The sequence below is a fragment of the Drosophila gunungcola genome, chromosome 3R (assembly GCF_025200985.1).
Source record: "Drosophila gunungcola strain Sukarami chromosome 3R, Dgunungcola_SK_2, whole genome shotgun sequence".
NCBI classification, from domain to species: Eukaryota; Metazoa; Arthropoda; class Insecta; order Diptera; family Drosophilidae; genus Drosophila; species Drosophila gunungcola.
In genome coordinates this window covers 4868038-4887051 of record NC_069139.1, presented here as the reverse complement: position 1 = coordinate 4887051, position 19014 = coordinate 4868038, and the positions used below count along the sequence as shown (strand labels likewise).

The 19014-nt window shown below is 37.1% G+C and overlaps 4 protein-coding genes across 4 annotated transcripts; all 4 read right to left on the bottom strand.

Moving 5' to 3' along the window:
* Positions 1 to 1227: 1227 nt before the first annotated feature.
* LOC128264674 (putative gustatory receptor 93b) lies at positions 1228 to 3003 on the bottom strand. The gene is made up of 2 exons (XM_053000303.1): positions 2002 to 3003; positions 1228 to 1556 (listed from the first exon to the last, which is right to left on the bottom strand). Exons 1-2 carry the CDS (start codon positions 3001 to 3003, stop codon positions 1398 to 1400), a joined length of 1161 nt encoding a protein of 386 aa, XP_052856263.1. The 3' UTR covers positions 1228 to 1397.
* Positions 3004 to 3378: 375 nt separating this feature from the next.
* LOC128266005 (putative gustatory receptor 93c) lies at positions 3379 to 4633 on the bottom strand. Its single transcript, XM_053002269.1, has 2 exons — positions 3599 to 4633; positions 3379 to 3537 (listed from the first exon to the last, which is right to left on the bottom strand). The coding sequence occupies exons 1-2, from the start codon at positions 4631 to 4633 to the stop codon at positions 3379 to 3381; spliced, it is 1194 nt and encodes a 397-aa protein (XP_052858229.1).
* A 740-nt stretch (positions 4634 to 5373) lies between these two features.
* LOC128251831 (gustatory receptor for bitter taste 93a) lies at positions 5374 to 6629 on the bottom strand. The gene is made up of 2 exons (XM_052979024.1): positions 5589 to 6629; positions 5374 to 5532 (listed from the first exon to the last, which is right to left on the bottom strand). Exons 1-2 carry the CDS (start codon positions 6585 to 6587, stop codon positions 5374 to 5376), a joined length of 1158 nt encoding a protein of 385 aa, XP_052834984.1. The 5' UTR covers positions 6588 to 6629.
* A 5271-nt stretch (positions 6630 to 11900) lies between these two features.
* On the bottom strand, positions 11901 to 18974 carry LOC128251688 (gliolectin). The gene is made up of 2 exons (XM_052978788.1): positions 18147 to 18974; positions 11901 to 13188 (listed from the first exon to the last, which is right to left on the bottom strand). Exons 1-2 carry the CDS (start codon positions 18640 to 18642, stop codon positions 13049 to 13051), a joined length of 636 nt encoding a protein of 211 aa, XP_052834748.1. The 5' UTR covers positions 18643 to 18974; the 3' UTR covers positions 11901 to 13048.
* Positions 18975 to 19014: the final 40 nt, after the last annotated feature.

Genomic DNA, 19014 nt, shown 5'->3' with positions numbered 1-19014 from the left:
TCACCACCACCCCCTTCCACCCCCTTTCTGTGTCTCTGCTATGTGTCTTATGAAGTACAATTATTTAAGCAATGCTATGTTTTATGATTATCTTGCCGTTTACACAACACGCACAATAAAACCCAAAACGAAGAAGGAGGGGAATTACAGTCAAGCCATATTTTGGGTCCGTGTTTTTTCGACTGCTTGATACCCATAGATCTCATTTTATGTCATATGCAGGCCCAAGTTTTTTAAATAACGCTATTAAAGCCACTTAACAGACAGACTATATTCAATATACTACCCAAGCATATATTTATTTGACCTCAATTTATAAATATAAAGAAAAAAATTAAATTACAATATAAAATTAAGTAAGAATTGAACATAGCGCTTCATAAGAACACTGAAAATAAGTTACAAAACTACACCATTTAAAGTGGAATTTTTAAACTTTTTTGATCCAAAATATTTCATTATCTTATCTTTTCCTTTGTGTTCATAATGTTAATTGCTGTACTATTGTATTGTTGTTATAATAATAATAATATAAATCACTACAACATAATCTTTTTACCATTTCTTAAGAAAGAATTAAAACTAAAACAATTTGATTACAATTAATGAGATTAAAATAAATAATAAAATAAATTAAAGGCAGCTTCTTTTGTTGCAAGTATCTTTTAGAATCCAGCACACTCTTCAGACCAAAGGGTATATAGGATAGTGCACCCCAGAATTCCAGTTAAAAGCGAACAATCTCAGCAGGAGCAGGAGCCGAACCGATCAGGGGTCATTATTCTGGGCCCAGTTTTCACTGCCGAGATAATAGTGTTCATCACATCTCGGTTCTCTGCTCTCGGGGCAATTTGATTTTTTATTATCGCCGCCGTTTGCCGGCCCTTTTGTCTCTGTTTTTCTTCTTATTTTTTTTTTGTCTTTCGGTTTTCTGAACCGTCCAAAGAACAAGTGCAGCGGCAAGTGCAGCTACCTTTATGGGTTTTTGTCGTTGTAGTGGACCGGCTCTGGGTACCCTAACCTATGCTAATTAGAGCGACGGCCTCGGCCTTGTTTTTATGCGCCTCTTAGCGTGAACCGCCCCCCTCCCCTCACTCCCTCTGTCTGCTCCCGGTTGGTGCATAAATTTTCTGCTTGACGTCAGCATGAATGTTTAATTAATGCCGCGACCAACTTTCATGGGAAAATTTGCAGCGGAACAAACGGTTAGCCGGAAATTGGGAATTGGGTCCTGCAACTGCCGATTTGAGCTTGCTTGGGTTTTTTTTTTTTTTCCATAAATTCCGTTCTTTATTCATTGTTTTATTTGCGTGCAACCGCAGGACAGGTGGGCAGTTAATACAGGTGTTCGCATTTGGGAGGAGGGTGTAATGCCGCAAGTAATGCGTGACGCTGAATCAAATTTGCTGCGACTGCAAGCCGTACTGTACCAGAAAGGTCAGATAGGTGACCATTGCCGAGAGAAAGAACAGGGTCAGCTCGTTGGAGACCTCGAAGAGGTCCAAAGGACACACCCGCAGTTCCTGGCGGTGGAGGCGGCCCAGGAAGAGCTCCAACTGGAAATATAAAAAGTTATTCATCTGGATTATAGGGATAAACAGGGTCATTACTATGTAATGGAGTACATTTTCAGAATTTAAAGATTTAAGTTCATTCAGATGTCAGGAATTTTGTTAATTTGTTGTATTATCGTCTTATTCTTAATAGTTTGGAACCAAATTAACAAATAGTATTTTTATATCAATAATTTGTTGTAAAATATTCCTTAAATGTTTAGAATTAATCAGGTCAATACTGCATTATTGAACAATTTACAGAACTATGCTTATTGTATTTTGAAGATCAAAAGCCATATGTATATATCAAGGAAATGATTTATTTCTTGCACCATTATATTAAAAAATGTTTTTTTTTTTTTTGAAGCAAACAACATAAAAAGTACTTCTTGACTAAAATTCTTGGTAGTGTCTTAATTTCATACACTTAAAAGTAATTTTTTACCTTTCGATGGTGATTCTTGCTCTCAGTCACATAGTAGTTCTCCAGACTCAGTCGTTTCACCAATCGGGAACCACTAACAGCTGAATGAACAGACATTGTGAGCAGCACCACATCCATGAGCAGTTTGATAACCAAACCCCAGAAATTGAAAATGTACTGCTGCCGCAGAATGGCATGGTAAGAAATCATGGCCATGGCAGATAGGCTTTGGGCCAAGGTGAGAAAAAGTGGCAGATCGAAAAGCCGCTGGAATTTCCGAGACACCTGGTGGATCTCCTCATAAAGATACAAGCACTTATCCAAATTCGATATGGCTTTTAGTGTTGGCTGAGAATCGTCTTCTTCCAGAGAAGTAAGTTGAGCTTTCAATTGACAGTCCACATAGTTGTTTAGGTCCTTGTAAAGGATTCCAATGCTGAGGTAGCCAATAAAACACAGATGCATAATCATTCCAGTGCTAACGGAGGTGTAGAAATCGCACAGCATAGTGAGCAGTATCCAGGGTGACAACATTAAACGGAAGGCAAAGAATACAAAAAGTAGGGAGATCACTTTGAAGGACATCAAAGCCAACTCATGACTGCCACCGAAACCATTTTTTTGAGAATTTGTTAAAACACTTAGACGCCGAAAGAGCTCTAGAAATCGGTTGATCAAGAGAAGTAGCTCATTGCCAAACCATAACTGCAGCACTAGGATAATGGCACTGCAGATCACACATCCCAACAATCGAAGAATGTAGAAAGCTCGAAGATACCAATCGGCGAATTGGCCAGCCCATGAGTCATAGCTATAGACGTAAAAACAACAGGCCAGAAGTCGAAATCCCACACAGATCCACCGAAATCCCCGTCGACTTCTGGCCACCAGGCGCGAATCCTTTCTTTCGATTCGAAAGGTTATAACTCCAAAAGCCGCGCCATATTGAAAGCAAATGCGAAGCATCAGCCCAGATATCCTAGAAGCGTTAAAGCAGCGCCATATTCGCGGCATGACTAACATAACTTCAAACGCCAAAAGATATCAATATATTTTATTTACCCATTAAGTAATTAGTTTGACGATTGGCTGAGCAGCCAGTCACCCAAGCACTTGTTGACCCCTATCTGGATTTTATTTTTAATTTAACTAATGACAAACAAGCCAGTTTATTTAATTGATTGATGAGGAAACTATTATTACAAAAAAAAGGAAATATTGGTAAATAAATTTTAAGGAAGTTAAATGCTAACTGAGTCTAGTAAGTTTTTTTGCCATACAGCAAATTGTTAGGTTAAGTGATAAATAAATATATAAAAATTTTATTGTTATATGCAAAGCTTTTCCAGCCTAGCAACAAGAATTATTTAATGCTTAAGCGATTTTTTCTTGGTGCATTTACAATCGGTTGGTTTGAATGCCGTACTGCACCACATAGGTAAAATAGGTGATCATGCTGGACAAAAAGAACAAGATGACTTCGTTGGAGACTTCGAATAAGCCCAGTGGTCTGACGCGGAATTCAAAGTAGTTCAGGCGACTCAAGAACATTTCCCACTGTTGAGAAATATAAAAATAAAGATAAGTGTTAGAACGGGGACTATGGAAGATATGCAACCTTCATGTGCCACTCCTTGCAATCACTGATGGGGCAGTGCTCCAAGCTTAAACGCCGCACCACTCGGGAGCTACTGACCGCCTCATGAACCGCCAGGGTGAGCAGTATGACATCTGCAAAACTCTTCATTACCAGACCCCACATTCCGATCTTACTGGGATATAGCTCGGATCGAATGATCACCTCGTAGGACATAACAATGGTGGCAAATATCTTGCCAATGAGAATTATGAGAACGGGCAGTTCGAAGAGGCGATGAAACGAGCGACCGACTCGTCCGATATCGTCGTACACGGAAATATACTCGTCCAAACGATACTCAACGATCCTCAGTTGGCGGCGACTCACAGGACCTCCGCCGGGACGCTCCAAGGATCTCAGCTGCCGTCGCAGCTCAGAACGCACCAATCTATTCGCCTCGGAGTACAGAGCAGCCACTGTGAGGTATCCAAAGAAGCCAATGTGAAGAATCATTAGGGAGCCAATTTCCAGGATTATTTCACCCAGCATGGACAAAATACTCAGCCAGTTGGGTGGATAATACAGCTGCCACAGCTCACAATACAGTTCGTAGACCAAGCAAACAGTTTTGACCAGTAGCATGAAGAACTCCCTTTTACCGCCAAATCCAATTATTTTCACGGACGACAAGCGACGAACGCGTTGAAAAAGCCTCAGGAAACTATTAAAAATCCGGAGCAGTTCCTTTTCATAGCCAATCTGAACCACCACAATGCTGCCGGAGCAAATGAGACTGGCCGACAAGCGGAGGCACTGCAGCAACCACTCGTAGGGATCCTGGATTTGGGCGACATATGGGGCACAGAAACAGCAAACCATTGTGGCGCAAACGAGTCGTAGGCACAGGCAAAACCACTTGAATCTGTGCTGATTCCGACCCACCAAGGACCTGTCCGAGGTCCTTTGTCCAATGTCAAAGCAAACCACACCCAGGACTCTGGCATAGTGGTAACTGCAAAACAGGATTACCGCCGAGAGAGCTGGCAGGCTCACCTGCCGACGACGTCCAATCATGACTGAACATCCACTTGTCTTTTGCTATATCATAGCTCATTCATAGCTCCATTTCATTACTTCCTTTGTTTTGTTTATTTTAGTAGCTTACGTATATGTTGTGATTCGGCTTAAATCAATAATGCTAACATGATTAGGTATAACTATAACATTGACATTGTTTAATCTATTAAGTGTTCAAAATGTTCTATTTAGTCTAATATAAAAGCAATTTTAGTTTAATTAATATTATGTCATTTAAATAGTTAAAAAGCAATAAAAAAACTTTTTCAAAAGTTGTCTTCCTGTTGCAGATCGGACGACTATAGCTTATGGCATAAGGAAATAAAATTTTAATTTTGCTGTGTTTTAATATTTTGTTCAGTTCTTCGAGACATTGTAATTGTTTATTATTTCTGAATCGGACGACTATATTATATAGCTCCCATAGAATATTAAAAAAAAATAAAGAAGAAAAATTATAACTTTTTTAATTTCCATTTTTATTTAGGTAATTTTGGACATAGTTTATGGTTTAATGATAGAACGATCGAATAATTCAGTTGAAAATAATTATAGCTTCAATGGTTTTAAGAATATACGCATATAAATCTAAATTTAGATGTCTTAAAGACTCATTTATTTTTGCAAAAGCTGCAAGGGTATATAAATTGCGGCTTGCCGAATTTTGCTTCCATTCTTGTTAGGACAAAAATTAAAATCATCTTCAGTTTTTGCTTACGCTTATAATTTTATTAAAGCTAGTTTTTGCGAAACTGGATTACACATTGTACTATAAAAACCAAATAGCTAACCATTCCAGATACAATGACAAGAAACTGTTTGTTGGAGAAATCAAAAAGTCCCAGGAGACGAACCCTAAACTCGTTTAGGTTTAGATGGGTCACAAAAATTTCCACCTACCGCCAAAAGACAAAATGTTTAGAGTTGCGATTTGATTAAGAAATTAACTCACCGTTTTAATCCAATCTTTTGACTCGCCGACTAAGAAAATATCCAAAGTAAGTTCTCGAATAGATCTAAATTGATTGGCTACGTTTTGAGTGGCCAAACTACAAATAAGCAAATCGATCATAATTTTAACAAAAAAGAGCCATAGTTTAATCTCAGAGAACTGCAAATCATTTATCATTTTGAAAGAGATCACTACTATTTGAAAAAGACTTTGAACACCGCTCAGAAATAGATGAACACTGGAAATGTCCTGCAAGGAAGTGACCACATAAGTAATATCCCCACAAAGCGACATAGTTCTCTTCAATCTTTGGGTTTTATTTATCTGGTGACGTGAATTTTGATACCGTTGATTATTTTTTAAGCACTCGATTTGAAGATTTTCACATAAGTTGGCACAAAGAACACCCAAGCTAAGATACCAAATAAAACTTATACGCATAAACGTATTGCTGGCAATAATAACATATGTGTGACTGGCTAACACGATGATATTTTCTAAGCTGAAAGCCCATTGAATTATTCCAAACAGGAAGACTATTTCCTGAATTTGACAACCAACCGAAAGAAGGATCAGCAAAAGCGCTCGTCCGCCTCCAATTGACACTGATATCCGATTAGCCTTCGGGTTTACCTGTCGAAAGATGTCCAAATATCGATTAACTAACTTGGACACCTTTGAACCATGGAAAACATTCAAGTAGATCATCGACGTGTAGCAGGGAACCAAAAAAACAAGGCGAGTTGCTTGCAGAATTTGTTCAATTAATACTTTTCTGCTTGATATAAACCCAGCGAGAGTGTAAACATATATGCAAAGAGGCACGAGTCGCAAAATAACCATGTAACACTTCCACCTGGGACGATTGCTCCAACTTTCCTCCAAGACCTTGACATTATTCTCCAGGTTTCTAAAGCGGAAGCAGATCAATCCAGTCCATTTGGCGCACAGAAACATGCAGCTAAGAATTCCGGCGGATAACTTTGATGCATCCATCATCGAGCCGGACTTGTATGCATTGGACACCGATCGAAATTGAAAAATGTTCAAAATGTTCGAAGTCCTTCTGAATGCATTTTGCCATTGGCAACTTAGTTGTGGAGTGACAAGTGGGCGTGTTAAATCCCTTGGCAGGTGATGACAGATAAAACTATAACTAAAAAGTGTTGGCATATTAAGAAATTAAATGTTTCCCTGACAATTAATCAATTAATATGAGGTGCTTAATCTAAAAAAAAATTTAAAAAAAAAAATAAAAAAAAATAGTTTAAAAAATGATTTTAATTTTTAACTTTAAACCATTATACAACAAAATAACTGAATGATACATCTACGAAAATAAATTAAAATTAATAAGACTTAATTATACCAAAGCTCAATTTAATCTAATTAATTTTATTTACATTTATTTTAGTTCAACAAGTAAAAGACAGTTAAATCCAAATTAAATATTTCCCATCTTTATTGCATATTTCTGGACCACTAAATTAAAATAATAATAATATAATCAGCAAAAGCTCTCGTGTGCCTTCAAATTCAATTTTCTTCGCTTAGGACAATGCTCTCACTCGATGGAAGATGCAAAGGCATTGATTTAACAACCTTATTACCTTTTTTTTTTGGGCCATGAAAAATCTGCAATTTGTGCATCAATAAAAACGTCGTAATCATAAGGTCTCTATAATTGTGACCATGTCTACACTATTTGTCTGGCACAAAGGGGCATAAGACTCACTTGACTGTTTGACTTTCAATTCAATTAGAATAAATTCGAAATTCAATTCAACAAATTAGGGCAAACTTAACTTTTGAAACGATCTTTGGATCATTACTCAGGTGTCAAAAAGATATTATATTTATGTACTTAAAATTCCCTTGGGCGGGGCATACCCCTTTTAATTAATAAGCTTACACTGGTAAAAACAACATAGTTAATCCAATATTTTGTAAACATTTAAATATTTTTTTAGCTATTTAATATTATAATTTAATATTTAGTTTTAATATTATAACATATTTTTATCAGAATACACACTTTAATTTTATTTTCCAGACATGCAACATTTTTTGGGGAAACACTTATTCCGGCAAAACTGTCGACATCTCAATAACAAGGCAACACGTACTCATTTTGGGATCACGTTTCTGAGATCTACGAATACGTACATAGTATAGTATGTTAGGTTGGCCCTTCTCAAGAACCTCAGTCGAAGTTGGCCTGCTCATCACTCACTTTTGCTTTTGATTCACACGCTCACGATCCCAGAAGATGGGATGATGGGATGCGATCCTGGCTCTAAGCTCGCTTCCCTGAAAGGCAATGTAAATGACGCCCCCATTTCATGCTGTACGTGATCTTCCCATACAATATCTTGTGAGTCACATCGCCGTTGTTTCACTGTCCTATCCGAAAACTGGGCACGATTACAGCGCGCAGCGATTTGCGTCCGCATCTGAGAGAGATCTTTCAAGTCCGTCAAGCAGGGAATCCCCCCATCTCCCCTCAAGTCGCCCCCACCCACGCCTCCCCTCTGGGATTTCGCCTTTGTCTGACATTTGAAAAGAATTTTCACGTTGTATGATATATTTTTTCCCCTCATCTTCTTTATTTTCTGTTCGCTTTGGTTTTTTTTCCTTCTTTTTTGTTTTTTTTTTTTTTTTTTTTTTTGAGGGCAATTACAGTAACAACGCTTGGGCACGTACATTTTCCGGCATTGTACGAAAATTGTGGGAACAATCAACGAAATAAACAAAAGTGCTTTGCATGCCGTTGATTTGTGCTGCAAATTGCCCCGGACTTGGCCAACTGGCCAATTGCTGTGGCCACAACAGGCAGCATTAACCTGAGTCGGACACCAAGTCTATCTTATCACACCGAAGACGCAAATGCCTTTTTCAGTTAAAAAATCATCATTAATAGTTATAATTTCTAAATTGAAACAACCACAAAATATTTAGTAATTTTTTTCAACTGCCATTAAATATTTTTTAAGGTTTTTTTTTTTAAACCCGTAAATAAAAAGTATATTTAAAGAAATAAAGGTGTAAATTTTTAACTTATTTTCGATGTACGATTTTTAAAAATTTCTTGGAAGGAAGAAATTTTTTTTAACTCGTTACTGATTAGAAAAATTGCGTTTATCAATACTCTTAAATCATAATTTTAGCAGTCTTAGATCAGAGAACATTGAAACTTGTTTGTAACTTTGTAATGCAATCCTTGAAAGTGTTACTTCAAACCTATGCGATAAATCAAAACCGAACAGAGATTTAATATTATAAAATAATTTCTCTGATTATCATCAATGCATTGTTGAAAGCTTGATTTCCTCTTATAACTTTTTTTGATCAATATGTGCCGTATGGTAACTTTCTGAAGCAAACGTATTATCCCCTTTCCTGGAAGGGTATTGGAAATGATCCGAGTCGAGTGAGGTTAAGGAAACGATGTAAAGCCACAAGTTGGTCAGGAGATTAGAGCAGTGGCCGAGGGATCAGCTCCACTGTAGCCCAATCTCCTCCTCCCTTTTTTGTTTTCTGTTGCCCCTTTGTTGACCTCACGTGCGAGGGAGAGGGCTGATTGCTGAGCGAGAAACGGAAGAGGGGGTGGGTAGGGGTTGGTGGGGAGGGGAGGGGAACTCAGTTCAGGGCTGATTGATTTCAATTTCTGCCTCGTACGATTGTCGGATGGCCTTGGCTCGCTTTTCACGCTTTTCCAGACATTGCACCCCACTCGACTGCAGCCGCTGACATTAATGGTGATTAATGCGAAAACGGAATGCAATTAAATTCCGCCGTTTGGCCGTGCCATAAATTATTGTGATTTTGCAGCGAACAAAAAGTCAAATAAAATGTGAAAGCAAGCAGGAATAGAGCAACAAAATACTTACAAAAATGAGACACCCTGTTTTCGGTTTTCGGTTTTTTGCTTTTTTTTTTTTTTAATGGCGCTGGCTTAGCAATACCGTTATGGGCAACCCATCGACGTCATAAATTTAACTTTGCAGCTTTGAATTTATTGCGTGGCGAATGCAAAGAAAAACTCGATTCGCGAATTGCGAATTGCGGCCAACGCGACTTTGTCGAGAGTACAAACACCTCTGCCAAGATCCCACTCTACCTCTCTCTTTCCCGCTCACTCAGCCTACAATGACGGTAAAAATAATAGCTATTACAGTTAAAATTGTATCATACGAAGGCCCAAGAACAAGTACATAAAAGTATCTATTAGATATTTCCTAGACAAACTGTCTTTTTAGTTTTTTTTTTAACTAATTTTTGTTTACACATTTAAGTTTTGATTAATTTATTTAGATATAAATTATTGCATAGAAGTGTTAAAAGTCTAAACACTAAAGCGTTCTTTATTTTCCAACGTATCCATTAGTATTCTCAGTAGAATTTCTAGAATTTTAACTATTTATACAATTGCAACGAATAATGAATCTATATTATTAAAACTTAATAAATAAAAAAACATTTCTATGTCTTGAAAACATTAATTTGTAATGTGGCAATGGAAAGTCCGAGCTAGTAGTGTGTTCTATATAACAACTATTTTAGATAGATACATTCGAGATCGTCGCCGTTCATTGATATCACCTTGAGTGCTATTTATTCATCCAGAATTGTACGCCTGGGCTATGTTGCGTTACGTGAATGCGAATGCGTGTGTGTGTGACTGCGATGCCAGTGCAGAGCCATTAAAATCTTGAAATTGCATGCTAATAACCGTACCAGGCCGCTAGTTAAGTGGGCAAATATGTTGTACATGCTTGTTACTAAATGCAGAGCATGTAATTTGCTTCTCTGCCAGCAGTGGCATTATTATTGCATATTGCATTCTTGAATCGCTCAAGCAAAAGCAATACAGCCTAATGTCTAGCATTTATATACATATGTATTTATGCATTATTGCATTATTATTAAATATTACATACACTTTATATTTTGCCACAAGATAGAAAAAAATCATTTACATTTAGGGGAATGAACCCCAAAATTTTCTTTAAGTTTACCATATCACAATGATGTAAATTGATTAGAGTTTACCCTAATATAATTCCACTTGATACTTTGAAACACTTTTAATCTAACTTATAACACTTTCTTGAAGGGCCTATTTCCCAAAGTCACGTTGAGGCTCTAGTTTGTAACCAGAGAAAGTTAGCATATCGGTGTGATGTTAATTTTTTAAGCGACAAACCTGAAAAAGACAAAAAGGCGAACTTTTCATTGTCATTTTCGTTTTGCCAACTGCCAGGTTTTAACTATAAATGAGCTATCTGATGATTAACTTAATGTCAAAGAAAACAAATTTAGACTTATCCAACAAATCTTAAAAAAAAGCTTTGATTTGCTATCTGAAAAATACATTTAACAATGTTCCTGTAAGTTTGGAATCCGCATCCGTTTGATTAAGAGTATGTAAGAGGGGGTAAAAAATGAGGACGGTGGCCAGCATCAATCATCATCAGTCGCCCAGCGATCGTTTGTTCGCCGGAAGTCACAGCCAATCTAATGTTAAGTGCCCACTCCACTCCACTAGCTACATAGATATAACACACATACGTATAGCACACAAATAACGACTAGAAAGCATTTTCCTAAATGTCCGCGGGCCATGTGTGCCCATTGAAAGACCCACAAGATGCACAGTGAAGCCTCTCAATTGGTACGGGTGATTAGCGATGAAAGCGAATAGAGGAAAACACACTAATTGGAGAAGGTTCGACTTCCTTTCCACTTCACTTTTTGATTGCATACAAAACCTCTGCATCGAATATAATTAGAACAGGGGGGCCTCGATAAACTGATTTAAAAAAAAAAATGATTTAAAAATTAATAATTTTAATGAGTACATTTTAATATAAAAATTACCATATTAAAATCTCTGTTCTCAATTCTTTTAACAATAGATCTTAATATTTCTGGTACTTAAAAGTGATTTAACCACATGGGAAAAGTCAAAAGTGGCGCCATTGTTGTTCCACAGATTGTCCGATTACTTTGTTCATCCAAACTTAGGTTTCACTGTAAGTGGAAATAAATAAGCGGCCCTTGTCTAATGGAGAATCTGTTGCATCCGCAGCTCGAGGCCCAAACGCTGAGTCATTCCATCTATTTATTTTTATCTTTCTCCACTTGTGTGCCACAACTTTTCTTTACGCTTGAGAATAATCGCGCCATCTCGGCCCAAAAGGGCCCCTAGAAACAATTCAACAATTCAACCAACCAGCCAAAGTAGGCAAATAAAAAGCTTTTAAATGTTTTTTGTTTTACATTTGTATTTTTAAGAGTTTTTTTTTCGTATTTTGTGTTTTTTACTGTTCCTTCTCGCTTGAGAGGTACAGTAAAAAAGTGTTTTTTTTTCATCATGTTTGCATAAGTTTACAAAGTTTTTAAGGAAATATACACAGTATTTGTTTTTGTGGTTTTACTCAGTTAGCTGCTTGGAGTTTGGTACTGCTCCATACAATATACACAGTTTGGTTGTTCAAAATATATTTTTAAAGGGGTCTTAGAGGGGGGGGGGGAAATAATTTTGCCATAGATACGAAATATTATACATAGACAGTACATACAATTTAAAATGTCACATCGATAATGTACATACAATAAATATGAGTTTTAAGTGTGTGTAAAAGTGTGTGGGAAGGTGTGTAAGGTGGGGTATGAATGAGTGTGTGTTTTTGTGTGTGGGCTAAGAAGAATTTTTAAATAATTTCAATTATAATTACATTTAGATAAACAAAATAATAAAATTGTTTTTAATGATTGAGATCATGACACAAAGTAAATTGTAAATACTTTTGGCACACGCGTGCATCAGGAACCGAAAACACGCTGAGAACGCTTGAATTGGTTTGGATTGGGGGTAAGTGTCTATATACCGGATGCATGGCGCCGATCGCTTGTCTAAAATTAGCATTGCCTAATTACAATTTAATCTAATTCGTAAATCTGCCACTAACAATTTAAGTCTTTCGCTTTTTCGCTACAATTTACGTATTGCCAATGTACAAATAATTTTCTTTTTACACATAAATATTTAGCATACACATATCTATAACTTAATAATTTCCATAAATATATCGATATCGCCATGCATCCGGATGTATTTTTATTATTATTATTATTATTATTATTTTTGCCTGTTTTTGGCCGTGCACGCGCGCCGATCTTTTCTGGTTTTTCATTTTGTTGTTGTTTCTGGTTGGCTGTTTTTTTTCTTTTTTTGTTTCGCTTTCTCATTTTTATGCAACAACATTTTTTGGGACCGTCAAGTCTTGGTTTAAACAAACGTACAATCCATACACAAAAGTTTCTGTGCATGGGGGAGGTACACAAAAAAAAAAATAAACAAATTATTTTAGAAATTAAAATTACGTTTCCAATAAATATCATATATTGCAATTGTTGCTCCACCAGGGGCCATTCGTCATTGTCCTTCTCCAAAATTACTGCTCCTTATCTTCCAATTCGCTAGTATTATTATCCACATGATTATTGTTGATGATGCTGTTGTTGTTGCTGATGTAACGATTCTTGCCGCTTTTCAAAATCCCCTTGTTGTTGGCCTTGCGAACGCGGTAAATGCCTGCAACGATAAGGAAAAAAGGGGTAAAAGTTTAGTATTGTGAACTGGTGCAAAATATACTGTGACTAATCACAATGCAAAATGGAAAATGGGAAAACAAAAATAAAAGTGCCAGCGTCATTTCTGACCTTCAGAAGGCAAAAGGGAAAGCAAGCAATGCAAACGTGGTGCAGCGAATCTAATTACTTGGGGTACTAGTACTACCACTGCATACGTGTCAGTGGGTGTGTTTTTCTTGGTCAACGCATTCTTATCTCCCCGGAATTATGCACACTTGTGCAAGCTAAAATATACAGAGAGTAAAATCCTATGGAGAATAAACCTATGTATACCTGGTCATTGGCTGGCCGATAAATAAATGTCATGGCCATAGCGATAGCTGCAATCGAAAAAAAAAACTGCAGCTGTGCCAATGTCTAGGGGGGTATGGGGGCTACATTCCAGGGTAATCTATACTACACAGAGGCGAACGTTCGTCTAACGTTAAATGCGTTCTCATCGACAGATAGCCAAATGGCACATCAACCTCACAAGTTGTTGATTTTTATGGTACAGGCACAGTCTATCTTTATCAACTTAAATTTCAAAACAGAACTCTGCATGAATTTAAAACATTATGGACAAACTAATGTTAATAGACTTAAAAGAAATTTCTTATATTTTTGTATGCTAACAATTTTTCAACAGATTATGAATTCAACTACTTCTAAGCCTTTCTAAATTGTAATTTCACAATTCCGGTATTTGCATAACAAAGAATGCACAAATCAAATGTCATATGTCATTTCTATCAAAAGACCTTGAAGTTTTTATAATAATGAATGATTAATATTAACTGATAAGCCTAGCTTATAAACCAGAAATAAAAGAAAATCTATTTGGGAATGAAACGAAAATAGTATTTACGCTAAAGAAGTTCGACTGTACTTCTATCAAGTCTAGTTCGCTAGCAGCTGCGGTTGCCTCATCACGTAAACCGCTGGAGCTTAGACGATCGTTTGGAGACGACGACGATCATCAAACCGCAGCCACTGAGCAGTGACCCAAAAGCTGAAAAGCCGAACAACAGCAACAAAAGCGGGGAATACAAAAACAAGAAAGCCTCAAATCTGGCTTAGAAAACCGAATACCTAAGCACCCTTGCAATTCAGTTCGTCTATTAAGTATAACAAAAATATTAATCTTAATATTTCCGTTTTCTTTGAAATATTCAACACAATTACACTTTTTATATTTAAGATGAGTTCTTATACTCAGTAACAATTAATTTAACAATGAAAAGGTATAAGTTTCTCTCAACATAATTTAGCAATAATAATAAGATCATATTTTGGTAAGAGTGGAACGAAAATGAAATGGGAAACCTTTCTTTGGGGGCGTTACAAAAGTGGGGCCGAAACTTAAAAGCCGCAAGAAAGAGAAGGGAAATCGCTGGCAGCCAAAGAGTCGCGCGCTGCCGGCGATATAATCAAATTTACAGTTATAGAAAATTATAAGCCAGCGACAAAGAACGTCAAGCGAAACAGAGACAAAGAAGAAGAAAGATGGGGGGAAAACGGCAAAAAAAAAATTGATCGCCCGTTGTAAAGAGCAAGTGGGGAGAAAGAGAAAGAGAGAGAGAGTGGGGGAGTGCGTTTACCGTTATCATTATAAGCACGCAGCTCCAACTAGCTCTCTTTTCCTCTATCTATCCCCCTTTTTCTTGCAGAACAACAAAACGCGTTTTGTTTACGAAATGCGTGTGGAGAGAGAGGCGACGATGAAAACAGGAACGGCAACAAAGAATTCACATTATAAATATTTATGTGGGAGCCCGCGAGAGTTTCTGCATGCATAATTAAAAAACATAAATTTAAAAGGAAATCACACCACATAACTTGCTTTTTGGGGCGTGGCAAGAAATGCCAAGCAAAACAAAAAGCATGAAAGCCAAATAGACCGCAAATAATATAATCCAAAGTCATGATTTCAGAGCTACAAAACATTCAGGTTCCAAATTTAAACGTTTTTTTACAAGTCTACAAAACAATTTTTTTCCAAAGGCAACAGCACGTATTATCACTCATACGTACTGTTGGCTTTGATTTTAATATTCAAGTTTGCCCTGAACACACATTTTATATGTATCTATTTGTTCAATCACTAAATTCATCACCGATCATCAGATCTTTTTTTTACTAACTGTTAGGTTAAAGTACAGTGGAGTCCAAAACATGGCGAAAAAAAACGCGAGAGGGCGAGATAACAGAACTTGTGTCTAATTGATTTGATTTTTTTTTCTTCTTTTGGACCCGTTTTTCGGACCTGCCACAAAAGTACACAACACAACAAAACACAACATTTGGCGCTGCTGTACTTACGCGATTGGCGTTTGCTTGTCTGCGTGACCTTCACGACGAGTTTTGAAAAACATCAACAACGTGCGTGCGTAGTACTACTACGCACAATAACACAGATACACACGCACACCCATGCAGAAAGCTTATCAGCGAAGACGACTAAAAATAAATACGAAAATAAGAAATTCGCGCCAAAACGCAAAAAACATCATCAGCAGGCAGACAAACAGAGAGAGAGAGAAAAACAGGCTCTCTTTTGAAATTGATATATATGTATGCGTGTGAGTGGGCTGACGTCGTCGTATAAGAGTGACGCTATTGTTGTTGTTTTCTTCTGGTTGAGATTGCGTTTGTCGTTGTGGGTGCGGCTTTTAAAACAACAATAAGTGGGGAGCCCACTAATACATGGCCAATGAAATCCACGTACAGTCGCAGGCGTGTGCCCAAGTAGTTGATTTTTTTTATTATATTTTTTATTTTTGTTCCTTTTTTCATGGCGAAACTGCAGCTAGCAACAACAACAATAAAAACCAGAAGGCGTTGGCGCTGATTTAAATTTAATTGAGGCCTCTCAATTAATTGCCTTTGCATTACTCGCTTGTATTTTTCGCAGTTTTGCTGCAATCTCTTGTTGCGAAAATAAAGAAAGATTTTTGGCGCGCGATTGTTATTCAACAGTTTTTATTTTGACGTACAGTTTGTTGTTTAGCTTTTTCGCTTTGACACACTGCCAAAGACAAACTGGCGACAGCTCTCTCTCTTTCTCTTCTCTCTTCCTCGCTCTCTGTTTGCCACGATATCAACGGAATATCAACGCAAAGTAAATCAGTCATAAATAACAATAAGCCCAAAATTGGAGGTACAGTCGAACATCTATATGTATATATCGAAGAGAACTATCTCAAAGATTCAGGAAAATATAAATATTTTACAAATACAATTGCGTAATTTATAAGAAATTATCATACAATAAGATTTAAAAATTGTTTGAAAAATGTGTCAAAACACCGTTAGTGTTCCTTGCCAATATTCAAAATCTTCCAAGATTTTGATTTGTATTTGAAGCACTTTATTGGAAACCCAGTTTGAAATTCGACTTATACAAGTTCAACTGTGACGCAGGAAATAATATTTTGCAAGTTTCTCCTCAAGAGTCAATAACACAATCGGAGCCTTGACATGCGGAATTGATAACGAAGTCAGAGCTCCACAATGAAAGCGAAGTGTGAATAAAGTTCGCAGCGTTTTTGGATCGTAAAGTGGTTAGGAAACAGGCGGCCAAAATGGAACGGGGCAAAATAACAAACGTCTATCAAAACAAAAACCGAAAAACAAGCTTTCCATGCAGAGGAGAGATTCCGAGTTCGTACGACAAAAAATACGTGAAATGAAAAGGGAGCCCTGCCAAACAAAACCGATAAAAAAGAACCATTAACGGCACTTAAGCTAGTCTAACAACACACATCAGAGTGCACTTTGTGTGCACAGCTGTTGCAAATATCGATTAGGCTGTTGCCTGGCCGATTAGAACCTTCAGATATTAGGAGATTGGATTAAGGTATTTGGATATTTCGAAATTATAGTCTTCAGTACTATATATGTATGTATGTATGGAAGAGATGGTCAAGAGATTGTTTTAAATTCATTAAAATTTAAATTGAATGCTTCTATTCACAAACCAATCATTAGATTTACATCTACGACTATTTCAAAACGGGCAACATTTCGAAATATCAGATGTATGTATGTAAATATAATAAAATACTAATACTATACCAAAATAAAAATCTTTCGGATACGCACCTGAATGAAACCAAAGAAGAATCGGAAAAAAACTACCCAGAATGGGAAACAGAAAAATGACACTAAACGTGACAATAAGAATCAACCCATGAAATAAAAATACGAAATTAGAAAAATCTGGAAATAGGGGTGGTTTTCCAAGAGGTTCATGGGGGTGAAATGAAACCGAGTAGAAGGACGAGCACAAAACAAGGACTGCAAGAGGAAGGAATAACGGATAAAGAAACGAAAATCAGGTGCCTGCTTATTGGGCACCGATGAACAACACTACATCTTTTAAAAATAAAACTGAAGTTATTTTTATATATCTGATGTTACTAAACATTTACCTTCATTGCTAGTAAAAATAAAACAATAACGTATTTTGGAAAACAGAACATAAACAGTTCTAAATTAGTTTCCCCTTTAAACTATAAAACAGTACACAGTTTATTCTCCTATTTAAAATTTCGTCATTTAAAACAGTAAGAAGATTATAAAAACTGTTTGCTATTACAAGAGTTTTGGAGAATTATTGTATGTATGTATATGGTCGATAGAACTTGGGAATTTTGAAATGTTTCAAAAAACTACATAACTAAAACTTATAAATCAAAAAATGAAAATTTTTTCAGACCAGAAATTAAATGTATTTTCCGACCAATAGATATAGTTTGTTTTATGTTTAATATTTTTTGGGAAGCTATCAATTATTATACGAAAAAAAAACCAAAGAGTATTCCTGTTTCGACAACTTATTTTTCAGATATTTTAATGGAAGTCTTGAAGGTGTATTATGGGAAAAAGTAAACATAAAAATCATGGGAAAAAACGTACCTTTGAGGCCTTGTGGCTGCGTCGCATATGGCTTTTGGCCATGTCTCGTGCTGTTGGCCAAATCGGCACTGCTGTCGCTGCTTTTGTTGTTGTGTGTGCAGTTCTGGAGGATCAGCTGTGTGCTGGCGGAGATCTGGGCGGCGGTGAGGGCCACGCCCCGCGCCACTTGACTGGATTTCGGATTGTACTCGTCATCGGCATCGGCATCGGTACTCGGTATCGCCCGGCTGGTTGGGTATCGCATGCCCCTCACCGCATCGTCCTGCTCCTGCTCGCGCCGCTCCAACTGCAGGATATCGATGTCGTAGCGCTCCAAGACGTTCAATGCCTTCAGGCACTGCTCCTGGGCCAAAAGCTGATCGATTTCCTTGTCGCCGGGAGTGCTGTCAAATAGATTCCGTCGGATTCTTGTCTTTTCCGAGGCACTGGGCGGTGGGCGTGGCCCTGGTGGGGGTTGCTGACGGCCCAAACCCATCGGCTGACATAAAATGGCCATGATTTCGGATTTATATATATATTTTTTTCAAACTTTTTGTATCTTTGTATCTTTTGTATTTTTGGTTTGTTTGCAAGTATTCTCGCTTTGTTTCTACTTTCAGCTTTCACTTGAACTTTCACAGAAACACTGCGCGAAATTCACGTACGTATTTTATGCATTGCAATTGCAGTTTCAATTGGTTTTCTACCGCTGACGATATATTTTTGTGTATTTTTTTCTGTACTTTGGCGTAGCTCTCCACTTTACGACTTTCACGGGAGAGAGCGAAGAGAGGGTAGAGACAGAAACACAACCGTTCAAAGCGAATTTCGAAAAACGAATGAGCACGTAAAAGGAAATTGCGCACAGGGAAATTAAACATTTAACATT